General features: G+C 41.5%; 1 protein-coding gene across 2 annotated transcripts; it reads right to left on the bottom strand.

The window, feature by feature from the left end:
- Positions 1–363: 363 nt before the first annotated feature.
- On the bottom strand, positions 364–14,729 carry rnf40 (ring finger protein 40). 2 transcript variants are annotated; one of them, XM_028567826.1, is made up of 20 exons: positions 14,442–14,729; positions 13,784–13,932; positions 13,477–13,644; positions 12,811–13,111; positions 11,080–11,280; positions 10,361–10,482; positions 10,017–10,163; positions 9,631–9,705; positions 9,336–9,455; positions 9,009–9,188; positions 8,662–8,797; positions 8,162–8,283; positions 7,734–7,993; positions 7,416–7,533; positions 7,186–7,335; positions 3,716–3,928; positions 3,497–3,622; positions 2,570–2,710; positions 2,339–2,440; positions 364–1,066 (listed from the first exon to the last, which is right to left on the bottom strand). In XM_028567826.1, the coding sequence occupies exons 2-20, from the start codon at positions 13,919–13,921 to the stop codon at positions 890–892; spliced, it is 2,997 nt and encodes a 998-aa protein (XP_028423627.1). In that variant the 5' UTR covers positions 13,922–13,932; positions 14,442–14,729; the 3' UTR covers positions 364–889. The 2 variants fall into 2 exon arrangements, with proteins under 2 accessions (XP_028423627.1, XP_028423628.1); XM_028567827.1 differs by having other exon boundaries at positions 3,716–3,925.
- Positions 14,730–15,158: the final 429 nt, after the last annotated feature.

Below are 15,158 nucleotides of genomic sequence, written 5' to 3'. Positions count from 1 at the left end.
CAATAGGAACCATAGCAACAGCGCACACACACACACACACACACACACACACACACACACACACACACACACACACACACACACACACACACACACACACACACACACACACACACACACACACACACACACACACACACACACACACACACACACACACACACACACACACACACACACACACACACACACACACACACACACCCTTGCCCAAGGTGATCCAAACGCTCCTGTATGTGCTGACTGGGTGCCAAACTAGCTGAGGTCTCTCAGGCATTGTTAATACTATAGCCTAACCAAGGGAGTTACACAATTCTGTCTGTTTATAAATTAGAAACATATTTAGTTTTGCACATGCAGTTCTCAAGTTTGTAAAGCACGGATTCTTTTAATTTTGAAATTTAAATTTCACTGATTTTACGGGATTTCCAAAAACCAGCAGGACAAAACAATTCAAAGAAACGCTTCATTAACAACCATGTACCACTGCAGTTCCAAGTTTTGCAATACATTAAAAAAATATATATTTAAAAGTGGGCCCAGTTTGTTAAAAGAGAGGATGTTTAACATGGCAAGTATGGCAAGGACAGGAAAACAGTGTAGAGCAGCGCAACATGTAAGAATATCACCGTGTGCACAAAACAACTGTGTTTATTAACTACAGCACAACACTCTCAGTCAGATGTGTCACTATCTGTTTGGTCAAATCACCAACTGGCAATGATGCAGTAAAACAAGTCTTTCCGAAGAGAGATTAAAACGGGGGAAACATCTCATCTGATATCCCCCAAATGTCCGCCTCTTTGAGTAAAAGTCTTGTCTTTTCTCTATTAGTTTCTCTCCTTTGGTTCTCTCTTCGGTTTTCACTTTTAACTCTTCTGTCTGTGAATTAGGTGATGTAGATGCGGTGAAAGTCGTTGGCTCCGAAGGCACAGTTGCACTTGGGGCACTTCCTCTGTCGGGTGTCGTAACGCATCTTCAGACATTCGTAGCAGAATACGTGGAAACACTTGGTGAGCACCGTCTCCTTGTCTCGCGTGTTGCAGCAGGGGCAGCGCAGCTTGGCCTGGAGACAGAAAACAAAATACATTGTATATGGGCCAAATACTGACTTGCCAACACTTTTATTACCTCCATCCATTGTATGGTAACACAGATCGAGGATGTCACGGAGCTCACCTGTCCTTTTCACTTAATAATAATGTCATTACATTTTCTAATGACACTGCAATTTTATCTCTGCTGAAAAAGAACTGATTATTTTATGTAAATCCAAAAGTTTGTGAATAGGTGCGACGATAACCACCTTGTTCTAAACGTTTCCAAGACTGAAGAGATGGTGTTTGACCCACAGGCCTGTGGTCATCCACAACCAAACCATCACTCAGGCCCACTCATACAAATATCTTGGCGTTTATATTGACGAGTCACTAACCGGAGCACACATGTCGACAGTCTCTGCTGCAGACTGCAACAACGGTTGCATTTTTAATGTCGTTTGCGAATTCATGACGTCGCAAAAAAAAATTATGTTGATATTTTATCAGGCAGTCCTGGAGAGCATGGACAGGTATGGTATTACAGCTTGGTTTGGCAACCTCTCTGTGCAGCTGAAAACTAAATTGTTACGATTGATTCATACTGCATGGAAGATCATTGGTGTTAAAGAGCACTTATCCATGCCAAGTATTTATGAGCAGGCTTCTTTGTGACAAGCAAATACAATTGTTAGCGACACGTCTCACGTTCTGCACGCAGAATATGAGCTTCTGCCATCCGGTAGGAGGTTTAGAGTTCCTCGCTGCAGACCAAACCGTTTCAAAAACTCATTCATCCCAGTGTCTATTAAGCTCCTAAATAGCCGCAAGTAAAAGGCAGAACAGGCCTGCACGACAAAATTGAAATTCTTGTACTTGTGATCTCTCTTTTATAATGTATTTTATTTATTTATTTATTTTGAGCAATGTTTAATGAATGCATTGCATGACACCATGTTGGGTTTTCTATACACCATCAGGACCATAGTACTGTTGTATGGTATCTGTTGTTTGTACATGCTGTCTGTGTTGTTTGTTTTCACTATGGCTGCAGCATGGGTTAAGAGTTTACTTTTTGGCCCATACTCACATATGAAAAACAGCCAGTCGAGCTAATTACAAAGGTGTAGTAATTTTCATTACATCACATTACTTTCAATAGACTGTTATAGTTCTGTCAACAGTATACTGCAGATTGTGCCATAAAGCTGTCGGTTGTTTTTATAACTCCCTCGACACTAACAGGTTGATTAAAGCCATACATTTCTCTGCATTTAAGAACAAAGTTATTTCTTCCTGACCTTGTACTGGTTGATCTCCTCCTGCAGGATCTCATCAGCATCAGAGTACACCTCCACCTTCTTCTGTTTCTCCAGCTTCCGTCTCAGCCTCGACAGATCCTCCTAAAAGGCATCAGGAGAGGGGGTCGTTTAACTGCTGATGTGATCTTCCAATCAGAACTTTAGGAGTAATTGGTGAGAGTTTCAGAAAGAGTTTGGAGGGATTATCCCCAGTGATGAAATACGACATACCTGTGCTCGTTTTAGGTTGCTGCTCTCCCTCTCCCGGGCGGTGCGGTTCTCAGCCACAGAGACCTGGATCTCCTTAAGCTTGGCCTGCGTGTGCTCCAGCTGCACCTTCAGGTCCTCTGCCAGCTGGGCAGCCTCCACTGCCTGCAGCAGGGAAGGAACCGGACACACTCAATAAAAAAAAAAAAAAAACCTAATGATGGAATTCCTGAGATGTAATGTAGTGGTAGTACAGTAAGCTTGGATAAAACTTGACATTCTGAGTCCATTATTTGTGCTTCAACTTCAAAGATGTGGTTGTGTACCAACTTAAACATTTTGCATGTTTTATCCTATTTACTCCAGATTGTGTATATTTTCCATGTCTGACGACCATTTTCCAAGTTTTTAGATCCTCTTTATAGCTGCCAGGGAACCACTGGTTTCAGTTAAAGTAAGCAGCTCCTTTTGTGTGTTTTCTGTTCTGTTTAATTTGATTGTCATGGTTGTTTCTACTTGAAAATCAAATGTGGAAAAAAATAAAACACAAGATGACCTCATTAGCATTGCAAAATTGCTGTCTTGACAGGCACTTGGGCAATGTGAGCAAATTATCCATATTAAAGAACATATTAAAGTAGGCGCTTAACTACTTGCAAAAGTGTGGGAATCCTGACAGACAGGTGGGTTTCATCTGCAGACAATGTAGCTCATTAATGCAATGTTTTGTGGAAGCAACCCCACAAATCTTGGGTATCAGAACTTTTCACGAGCACCTGAACACACCAAAATGATAAAGTTCGACTTTTAGCACATGCTATTATCCAGATCCTTTTATAATGCAGTGTTTATTAGTAGGAAAATCGACATCTGGCAGCAATCAAATGATCCGGTGATTAGTAAACCTTAAATGCAAGAACTGACAATATGAGTGATGGCCTCTCTCCTCACCTTCCTCTTGTTGAGTTCTAGTGCTTGTGTCCGGACAGCCAGCTCTTTTTCCAGAGCGGCAAGTGTGCTCTGGAGGACACCCTCTTTTTCCTCTAACTTCTGCACAACTAGCAGCTGGGCATCCACCTGGAGAGTGACCGTAACAGTTAATACTTCAATGGCCTTGACACAATGAAAACCATCAATGCTGCATTTCCAGGTTAAGAAGTCACACGTCACCTGGGTTTTGAATGTAAGAACTTGGTCAGCCAACTCCTCCTTCTCCTCTTTCAGCAGCTTGTAGATCTGGTTAGATTTGATCCGCTCACTCATCAGCTTGAAATTGGCGTCGTCCTTCTCCCGTAACTGCTGCAACAAGCGGCTGTTCTGCTCCTGCATGTCCTCGAAGGCCTGGCCGGTTACATCCATCTCACTCAGCAGGGCTTCCTCCTCCTCAAGAGACAGAGGAGTCAGGGATCAAAAACAATGAAGAGACAGTGACAGATAGTGCCTCTCGACTCATTTTAAACCCAGTGAGGTCTATCTTCATCATCTGTAGTTACAAAAAAAAAAAAAAAAAAAAAAAAAAAACTAAAACTAATCCATGTGTATGAAATAAAAAGACCATTCATTTATTACAGATTGAAAAATGAATCACCAGCATTCTTCCTAACTCTTTCTTTATGACGTCTACAAAACATCATCACTACACACATAGACAATATGATCCTTCGGTTCCTGTACCGTACGGAGTCTAATTAGCCTGAATCAATATTACAGTTCAATCTCTTTGGTAGATTTTAGTATGAAGAAGCACAAATGTGCAAAATTGTTAAATTTGAGTGTGCGGTCATCATATTACATGATGGGATTTATTACATTAGACCTTCAATGGCCTATTTAAGGTTTTGCATTCTCCACAGCACTATGCATGTAACTGTAACCAACTTCAATCATCAAATCCACCAAACGAGTCAATGGCAGAATAAGCTGTTTGGCATTGGCAGAGAAGATTTGGCAAATTTTTCAACGGCGCAACCCACATACTCACCGCTGCTGCTCATCCCACAAATGCCTGTTCCTTACAAATGGGGCATCATTTGATAGGGAACTACACAGGTTTTCCAACGGTATAAGACTTATTGCCAAAAAGCATTGTTACCACAGAGAAATAATCCACCAAACACAAATTTCCTTACTTTTTGTTTTAAGTTTAGATAGCAGAAGGGGAGGGACATCTGGCGTGTCAGGATTTATCCCGGCAATTTACATCCATTGAGCCAGATTGGCCTATTTATGACTATGTATCTCGAGGCACAATCACACCTGGTTTGTTTTCTGTGCTGCAAACATATAACAAATTTCACTTTGCTGCATTTGCTTCGCGCTGCCCACTTACAAGCCAAATGGGACCCATAAACAAAAGTCATATGATCTCAAGTAGCTTGTTTATTGGGTTGTGTTGGCAATCTGTCACCCCACAAAGTTAAATTCTGGCAGCCAGGAACTAAGGAGAACAAAACACATCTGAGTCCAAAACAGTTTAGTTGCTGTACTTTAACTTTATACCAGATAAGAAGACAAAAGTAAAGAGTTGAATACATCAGTATCAGTTCAGACTGTGTTTTGCCTTCTTTTAATTATGTTCTACTAGACCTCCCAAGCATGAGGAGCAGCAGGCTTTCAGATCTCAACATCTGTCTCCTTTAAGATAATAAAATAAAATGGTATGGAACAGTTAAACAACTTAAAACACGGTCATGACACTTTTACATTTTGGTGTAATTTCCTGTATTTGATTTAATTACAGTCCACCAGTACACCAGCGATCCTCAGGACTCATTGGGTGAAGATAATATGATTCATATTAAGTAATAAGCCTCAAAGACTTCAAGATCATATTCAATGCAGCACTAAGGTCAACATTTGAATGAATATTATCGTGACAGTATTACATTATCTAATGTGGGTGTATCCCCTATGACACTGACATTACTATCAACATTTCACCCCAGTCAGTTAATGGTTTTATTTTATTCCATCTCATGACACTTTACTCTCATACTCCCTTAGTTGTCTGACAAATGAAATTTCATGAGAGTCTCAACATTTACAAGACAGCAGAGCCAAGTAAGCGAGCTCAGATCTGACAGTGTTTTACATACTTCAAATTTATCAGGGTGCCTCATCCAAAAAAGATTTGCCCCACCCAGCCTAATTGTTTTTTCTTAAAATGTGAACGGGATTATCTCATAGCATCCCCCTCCTTCTCTCTTGTAGCAGGTTTACAGCTGGAACACACCACACGCTTAAGTGTGGCGTAGCGCAGTGGTTCCCAACCTTTTTTCCTTGGTGCCCCCCCCTACTCATGTCTAAGAAAAGCTTACTTTACCTCAACCTCAAACCAGATAAAGACTTGCGCCCCCCCCCTGGGGGTGCCCGGACCCCAGGCATAGCGTATATACGTGCCTGATCGTGCGCCTGGCCATTCATATCGGACGCATATATTTCTCTCTTTCTCTATTACCTTCCTAGCTTGACACATACACTCGCGTACCGCTCGGCGCAATAAATAGAGGAGACTCTAGGCGCCAAGCACCCGGTGTGGCCAGACAGCTGGATAACATGGGCGCCGAAATAAATATAACTGCGCTGCTATACGCGACGCTTATGCATACGGTGTGTTCCAGCGGTTAGAAAGCACTGTAAATGCATTTTTGCCAGATAATAAAATAACAGAAAAAGGAAATTAAAAAAAGAAATCAATCTATGTTGTGCAAGACATTAAATAAATAATGGCAGAGCTTTAAAAAAAAACAAAAACTATATTGTCATAAAATAAAGATAATGAATAAACAAACATGGACATTGTCAAAACTAAAATGTAATTACATTTGATTTGTATATTAAAAAGGTAATGAGAATTAGCCTTAAAGCTGTTTCTGTAAGGACAAACCAAAGTGTCTTCAGGGATTTCTTTTTTACTCTTTTCAACAACAGTGCTGCCATGCTTACAGCTTTCGAGTGCCAAGAGATTTGTATATTTATAACTGATATAACAGAGAGAAACTGCAGCCAAAAATAATAATGAAAAACAAGAAAAAAAAGCAACAACAAATTATGCTAACATATAGGCTAGTTAACCAGCTGACAATATTTAAATTCCAGGCCACAGCGTCAGCTTTCAATTCCTCTTTTGTTGTCTAAAATTAGAAGAACCTCTATGTTAGGCAAATGTGATACTCATTTCACTACTTTCATTCGTAACACAGCTGGCTTGTTTGTATTCATATCTGTGGCTGCTCCGAAGGCTTAAATCTGACATTTCTCCATATAGGGCTGATGATTCATGTCTCATTTCATGCTCGTCGGAAATTCTTAATTTGTTTAAATAAGGGAAGAAGTTAGAATTTTATCAAGCTATTGTGTCAATTTGCTGCTATGACTAACTGTAGAAAATGTGTATGGACTGCATTTAAAAACCTTTAGGTAAAAACTGATGCAAAATTATTTTTAAATGGTTACAAACTGCTGGAAAATAAAGAAAAATGATGGAGAGGCTGATTGGATGGTGAGTCTTTTCCCCTGGTAAAGCATAAGTGTACTAGATAGAAGTAAAAATAAAAGTGGTACACATGCTCAGCCTCCTGCCTGAGTTTTGTTCCACTCACGTGCTTCGATATATGTTTGAGACAACAAAACATGCATACCTGCTTCGTGGCAGCGAGTTTCTTCTGCAGATGCTCAATGGTCTCTTCTGCCACTCGGATCTTCCTGAGGGCATCTTCATCAGCCAGCTTCTTGCTTTCCTTTCTCTCCCTCTCCTCCAGCTCTCGCACTCGCATTCTCAACTCATCCACCTGGGTGAGATAGGGGTTACCAGATGCAAAAAGAAATGTGAAAAAGTATGCCCGAAAGACAATGACACCAAAGAACAAACCTCTGCTTTAGATTTACGTTCAGCTGCCATGAGTTGCACTTTGTCCCTCTGCTCCTTTGGAGCCGACTTATACATGTCCAACAGGAGCTTCATCTCTTTCTGGGACTCCTGGGCTTTCCTGATGGATTAAAGAAGACGAAGACACTACATGTACATTAGCAATCCCATCAGTGCAGTTAGTTGACTGGATCTAAGCGTGCACACATATGCTTAAAAAAAGACATTGTTGCTGGTAGAAAAGAGCAAACAATACCAACATACATATATATATATAACATATAAAACATTAAAGTGAAGTAGAGTAGAAGAGGGATGTACTTGAGTTCTACTCTGAGCATCTTCAGTGTGTCCGAGTCCTTCCTCTTCAGCTCGTCGCTGCGCTGCCTCTCTCTCTCGCGCTCCCTTTCTCGTTCAGCCTCCCTCTCCCTCTCTCTCTCCCGGGCCCGCTGTCTCTCCAGCTCCTTCCTCCTCTCTTCCTCCTCCTCCTGGTCCTCATCCTCCTCTTTCTTCACGTCAATGCTGTCACTTGTCGTCTCCTCTAGAATCAGAACCCCTGCGTCGCCACTTTGACAGCGCAACTGTCGACAAAGCAAAAATATTTTTTAAGAAGGACTATATTTTACTGATAAAGCAACATGGGTTAGAGGAAATGTATCACTACTGATGTTTTCGGTTATGTTTAGAAAAGCCCTGGATCACACTGAATGAAACGCAGCAAACATTTGACCGTGAATAACGTCATCTACCTTATTGATCTCCATCTGCGTTTCCCGCAACTTCCTCTTATAGCGTTGCACGTCACCTTTCAACTGCAGGTTGTGGTTCTGAAGGCTGCTGATTAAGTGTCGCATCTCCCTGTTGATTGGTCCTGAGAAAGTAGAGACAAAGAATGAGAGGCAGACGCACACAGAGCACAGTCAACGTGTGGTTTGGTTTTGAGTCATACAAGAATATCTGGTGATGTAAATGATGAGCTCAACTGTATGGTGCACAGGAGTGACATTATAAGATGCAAATGATATACTATGCACTGGTCCCGCAATAATAAATCCCTGCAGTAACAGATGATAAAGACTTCAAATTACAGTAACCACCAGCTTGCAGTGCACAAAACATAATCCATCTCTAAATACAGGTATAGATTTACAATTACAGTATATACTAATGCACCATACTATGGCATGATTTCCCTTCCCTCTTCATAGACTTGTTGATAGATGTGTGGAGGAAGTGTTTCGAAAGGTACCTGCTTGCTCGTTGGCTGCCAGGTTCTGCTCAAACTCGATGCGCAGCATCTCATACTCTTTGCGCACCTGGGCCAGGGTATCCTCCAGCTGGATAACCTCAGTCCGCAGCTTCTTCTGAAGGGACAGCTCATCACTCTGAACAGTTGAAAACAGTATAACGCACATACAGGTTTAAGTTGCTAGGGCAAAAAAACTGTTGGAATTGCAACACTGGGCCACGGCCAAGATGCAGTGAAGGAATCTTACGTTGTCTCTAATAACACTTTCTTTTTTTTCTTTAAGTTTTTTTTTTTTATATATATATATTTTTTTATATAACAGATCAACTTTGATTTATGAAATGTACCTCCATGTGCTCTATCTGTCGGAGGTGGGCGTTCTTAGCAGTGAGCAGGAGGGCCCGTGCCTCATCCAGCTGGGTTTTCACCCCGAGGGACTCATTGTACAGCAGGGAGAACTGGGACTGCAGACATTTGTACTCTAGAGTCTCCTTCACAACCTCTTCTGGAATATTCCGCAAGTCCATCTGAAAAACAAAAAACAAAAAATAAAAAATTACAGTGAAGGGTGAGCATGATTTCAGCCACAGATTTACAAAATGAAAAGGGTTCTTGACAACCAGGTGTAGTGTTACTGATGCTTCTACTCTAACAACCAGAGATAACATCTTCACCTTGAGCTTCTCACTCTCCCTCACAGCCTCCTGGAGCTCCACCTGCAGTTTCTCCAACTCTGCCATGCGGCTATTAGCCAACTCCTGGTTGTGCTCCAACTCTGCATTGAGACTCTCAAACTAAGATGAAAACAAAGACAATGTGTTATAGATAGGAGAATTGTTGTGCATGATATAAAAACCCTGCTTTGCCAGCACAAACCGGCATCTGAGATATAAAGTAAGTTATGTGTGAAGAAACAGGCATATGTCACACAACACGAATTGCAAAGGGATGCTTCCTATGAATGCTCACCTTCTGAATGTTCAGTGTAATCTGGCCTCCAGGAAGTCCACCTGAGCTGCCGGTGCTGCTGTATCCAGACTTCAGCTGCAGACAGCACATAGAGAACATAGGTCAAAAAAAGAACTAAGACAGAAAAACATTCATATGACATCACTCAGACAATGCTTATTTTGTAATGTTTAGATGGCTGATGCAAAAAATACCACTCCATCAATGCATGCCTTGACAGCAGGATGTGCATCAATAAGAGCAGCTGGCTTGACATGGATTAATGCTTAGAGTCGTATCACTGAATGAATATGCCTCGTGGACAGATGAAAAGCATGCGCACACGTACATGCGCACACACTAAAGAAAGAAGCAAGTTGCACACTGACAATTGTATGCAAACACACCTGCTCCATGGCTTCTGCCAGATGTTTGTTGAGCTTTTGTTCCCTATTGCGGAGTTTCTCAATGTCCCACTGAAGGTCCTCCACCGTTGTCTCCATCTCAGACACTTTGGTCTCCGAGCTGGTCACCTTGTCCACTAACTCATTGTACTGCAATAAGGGCAAAGTCATGACCAGAGCGGTCATCAGTGATAAGTATACACCAAACGCAATGGCTACATACACACAAAACACATTCATACAATTTTCACATCCACATACTCTAACACACACTCTTATACCCACACACTAGCACAAATATTCACCACACACACTGACATCTACAAACAGTGCCAAGGACATCGTACCTCCATGGACATCTTGTGGTGTCGGCCCTGCAGGAGAGTCGCCAGGTCTCGCAGACGATTGTTCTCCTCCAGCAGAGTGTGGTTCATATTGATGATGTCAGACTGGCTATCGTCCTCACATGCTGCCAAAAAAGATCAAGATAGTTGTGCCAAATTAGAGTGGAGCTAACAAGTGGCAAAAAACACTGCTCACATTTGTGTACACCAACAACTCTATAACTATTGGTAGCAGGTAATTAGTTTTAAGGAAGGATATAAAATGTGCTGCAGATGTTCCCCTTTCTTAATTGTATGTTTGCGTGTCAATGGTAGGGCTGTCCTCGACTAAAGAAATTCTTAGTCGACTAACACTTATACGATTTTGTCGACTAATCGATTAGTTGATTTAATTGACAGAGCTGTGCGCTTTGAGGTGGTTAAGACTAGAAAAGCACAATATAAATGTAGTTAATTAACCATCTGTAAAACTGAGTTTCTTCACAATTAATCCTGCAAAAGCACCACTTTAAATCTTGTGTTTACCATAAATGTGCTCAGAAGTTTCTTGGAAATAAGTAATTAAGCATGAATAAGCATAAAAAATGACTAATCGACTAAAGAAATCTTAGTCGACTAAGACCAAAACGACCGATTAGTCAACTAATCGACTAAGAGGTGGCAGCCCTAGTCAATGGCTTATCATATATGAATGTGTCAGAAACAAAAACATCTCCAGTTACCTGCAGCCTGGACTTGCTTGCACATATTGTCGATGCGGCTGTGCAGCCTGTCAAAGACACAAACCAAGCAGGCAATAGCTTCCTTGCTAAACTGCATGCGGTCTTGGAGATTCAGGGTGAGTTCCTCCTCGCTGCTGTGCTCCAATGTAGTCAGGAAACCCTTGGCATTGTCACTCACAGGAGCAAGGGGCGGCGATGCATCTGAACATGTTAAGAGGTGGTTATTATATGAGAGGTTGGTAAAAATCAGCAGATGATCAAATGATCAAAGCATTAAACTTCAGCTAGAAAATTGGAAACTGTGTGTGTTGAGTTTGTACAGCCCTAAAAAATGGGCATGTTGCAAGTTCTCATGACATTTAAAGCATGCAGCAATGGACGAGGCAAATACAGATAGAGAGGTTAGCATTGCTTTACAATAGCCTGGAATTCTACATGCTCTTTGATAGAAGTCTACCAAAACAAAAGAAAGCTAAAACACTCCCAACGTTTTTCTCTTCTCGGTCAGATTCAGTAATATAGTTCTTGCCTATTCCTTCATTTTCACAACAGGTAATCACCTTAAACAGCGAATACATGCTCTTACATCTTCTCATGCACTCTACCTGTGTATAGCAATAAAATGATAAATTTGAAACGTTTTTGCAAAAGTTACACAAAGTTAGCAACAAGAGTATCAAGAGTAGCAACATAACAAAAAGATGGGCTAAGTTGAATACCAGAGGGGGACTGATATTGAAACCTAATGTGGAGTCATACACATGTATAAACTTTCATCCAAATTCTATTCAGTGTTTCCCACACAGACTAATTTGTGGCAGTGGGCCGCACTATCAACACCTGCCGCCGCACATTGCGTTAACGCTATTTAAAACACGCAGCTTATTCGTCCAGCTGCATTTCCTTTCCCTGCTCTCCTCCGTCTCTCTGTCACTTGCGTCTCACTCACATACACAGCCCCTCCCCCCGTGCACACAGCGTCTGTCTCCATGACGGGAGAAACAGGAGAAGACAGCTGGCGAAATTCATAAGTTCACAAAAGGTTGGTATCTCGTGAACACCTTTACACAATCACACATTTAAAAAGTGCTATAAAAATATTTTATATTCTGAATACAATGTTGTCAGTGTGTTAATGTTGGAGTCCCGACCCAACTCTTAGCAAACAAGCGATTGCGCCTGCTTTAGAAAGTTAACTAGTCGCAAGTTTGCGGTAAAATGCAGTTGGGTTGTTGAGGTCAAAATACTATATGTACCAGCTGTGAATTAAATAAACTTATAAATAATTGTATGTCATTTTTTTTACTCTTGAGGACCAGCCTGAACCAGAGGTATCAGTCTGAAACAGAGCTGAACAGTCCGACCAGTGTAATTAGTTATTTTATTAATTTGTTTACAATATTTTCAGGCTTCAACCAGTGCTGCTCAATCATAAAAACAGGGTCAGGGAGAGAAATAGATAGATTTGTTAAGCACTGAAGAAAGAGTAGGAGAGGAGGACAGCATCCAACAGCGTGTCCTCCTCAGTTTTTGATACTTCATTGTATGAAAATAAGTATCTCACCCCCCCGCCAGAAATTGCCTTCTAATCTGTAGGAAACACTGCTATTAAAATAAAATAGGGTCAGATAACCGATTAAATGGTCATATTATAGCAGTCCATAAATGCAGTGAGTGATGGAGACTTTCCAGAGATCAGCTTGGTCAGGAAAACTGTTTAAAACTGCTTACTTGTTGTTGAGTCCTGTGGGGGCTTTGTGGGTGTCACCAACTCTTCTGACCCAGTAGGAGGAGGGGGCTGCTTCTGCTCTTCTTGACGATCCTCCTGCTGCTGCTGCTCTGCCGGCTCCCCCTCATTCTGAGCCTCTGGGAGTGGAGGTGGAGGCACGGCAGAAGTTGGTGACGCCAAAATGACACCATCTTCCTCCATTGGTGTCGGTTCAGGGAGAGGGGGCGCTGGTGGTGCAGGGGTAGATGTCACGGGAGCATCTGGTTCAATACGTTTGCGTAGAACGTGCACATTCTCATCCAACTGAAAATCAGAAACGCAAGGATTGAAAAAGCATTGCTATGGGTATACTTTCTGTACATCAAAAATCAGTGCTATTGCAAAAACGGAGTCCTGCAATTTGTAAGATATTTTGACTGCCATTACTGTGGTACTGCTAATTGGCTACTGTGTGTTTACATGCGCACAAAACAAATAAAATACATATTACTATAGATGGTCAGGTTAAAGCAAACAGTTTGATAACATTTACATGTTTTGCATTTGTTGTTTGTTTCTTTGACAGAATGAGACCCCCCCTAAATGTGTTTACATGGACATTTCTTAAATCAAGTTTCAGCTCAAAATGGGGCATAATTAGGTTAAAACAATGTAATCAAATGTGGTACCTGCGACCAGTAGCGGTTGACAATCAGCAGGGTGGTGTCATCGGTGGCTTGTCTCTTCTCCAGCTTCTCAATTTTCTCTCGTAACTCATCCTCCATAGTCTGTCTCTGCTCCAAGCGCTCACACAGCTTCTTATTCTTGAACTGGAGGACCTTCATGTCCATTTCCTCCTGCACAGAACAAATACAAACACCAAGGTGAGGAATGTCAGAGATCCTGAATGTTGTTTGGCCAAAAAAATACTTCAGATGAGCTACAATGTATAAGTCATCCATGGTGACTCGTAAGAGTAAACAACAAATGACAGACCGTAGAGGAGACTCCAGCTATGCGTATGGGCTCAATAAGAGTGGTGGTGGTCTTCTCCTCTTTTTTGCTTTTCTTCTCAGGTGGGCCAGGGGGGCTGTCCCCTCCTGAGGGACGTTTTCCTCCCCCAGCACCTGACATATTTCCTTCCCCTGTAAGAAATCAAACATGACACGGAATCTTTGCGTTGGTAGCGTTACAGCTTTAAGAAACTACAGATTAGTCTGCAAATGGAGAACTCTTTAATTTGATGACAGCTAGCAACGGCATTAGCCTTGAATTACAGCGCAGGGCCACTGCTTTTAACTGTCTCCGAATACTGCTATTATGGTGTTTATATGAAAGTATGTGTTTCTGAACGGTTATGCCGACTGTTATTGTATACACTGCTGCATGAAAAGCTACCAACTAATTTTAACTTTGCATTTCTGTTAAGCTTAACCAACATTAGCAAGCCTGCTAATGCTAGCTATGCTAATGCTAACGTTAATTCTTCGAAACCTGGTTAGCTAAACGGCGCTCTTTGTCCAGCGTATTTAATGACTGGTGGTCCCCATTTTTATTCACGGACCATCCCTACACGCGTAAGGTATTCTGTAAAGAAACTATACATGCAAAGAAATGAATAAACAGTTTTCTGACACGTATTAACGTTACAAACCTTCACAAGGAGCGATTGAAAATGTAACTCAGTGCATCAAGTGAGGCTACAGGAAATGACGACCATGTCCTACTTCTTCTTCTCCTTCGTGTTTTACAGGTGTATTACCGCCACCTTCTGTTTCGGAGTGTGGATCTACGGAGCCCCTAAGGGACATGAGCAAAACTAAATCTAAAGTTTAGTTTCATGACGTGAGCAAAAAAAAATCTAAAGTTTTGTTTCATGTGCTCACACGAAAGTTGTGCTCACGTGAAACTTTCATGTGCGCACGCAAAACCTTTTCATGTGCGCACGTGTGAGCAAAACTTGTGTGAGCACATGGTAGCCAGGGCCGTGACAGTGACAGATAGAAATGACTAGTAGGCCTACAGGAGTTAGTTGCACTATATTTTAATCTAGGTCTTCATTATAAGAACATTGCTGCTTTGCTTGCAAGTCGTTACCATTATATTGTTTAGATACGACATTTAAAACAGATTTTAAAGTCTTGTAATCTGTTCCGGAGCCAGGGATACAGCGATTTGGATCGGCAATTACTTTTATTTATGAACAGTTACAAACATGTGGCCAACTCCATGGATAATGTAAAATGCAAGGATAATGGATTAAACATAAGGAAAGAGGATGTTCGACGAGAACCCGGTTGTTGAGAACAAAAAGCTTAACGTGGATGAATTTCAAAACTCCGCACCAAAATGATTATATTTGTATTCAGGA

This window comes from Perca flavescens, chromosome 21, assembly GCF_004354835.1.
Source record: "Perca flavescens isolate YP-PL-M2 chromosome 21, PFLA_1.0, whole genome shotgun sequence".
Classification (NCBI taxonomy): domain Eukaryota; kingdom Metazoa; phylum Chordata; class Actinopteri; order Perciformes; family Percidae; genus Perca; species Perca flavescens.
The sequence above is the reverse complement of the archived record's forward strand: the minus strand, read 5'-3'. Positions and strand labels throughout refer to the sequence as shown.

Excerpts from the sequence above, each read along its gene's own strand:
- rnf40 (XM_028567826.1), bottom strand. The coding sequence starts at position 13,921 with ATGTCAGGTGCTGGGGGAGGAAAACGTCCCTCAGGAGGGGACAGCCCC. Across the intron at positions 13,112-13,476 it reads TCAACCGCTACTGGTCGCAG|TTGGATGAGAATGTGCACGT; the intron begins GTACCACATTTG and ends TCTGATTTTCAG. Across the intron at positions 3,623-3,715 it reads TTCTTACATTCAAAACCCAG|GTGGATGCCCAGCTGCTAGT; the intron begins GTGACGTGTGAC and ends GTCACTCTCCAG.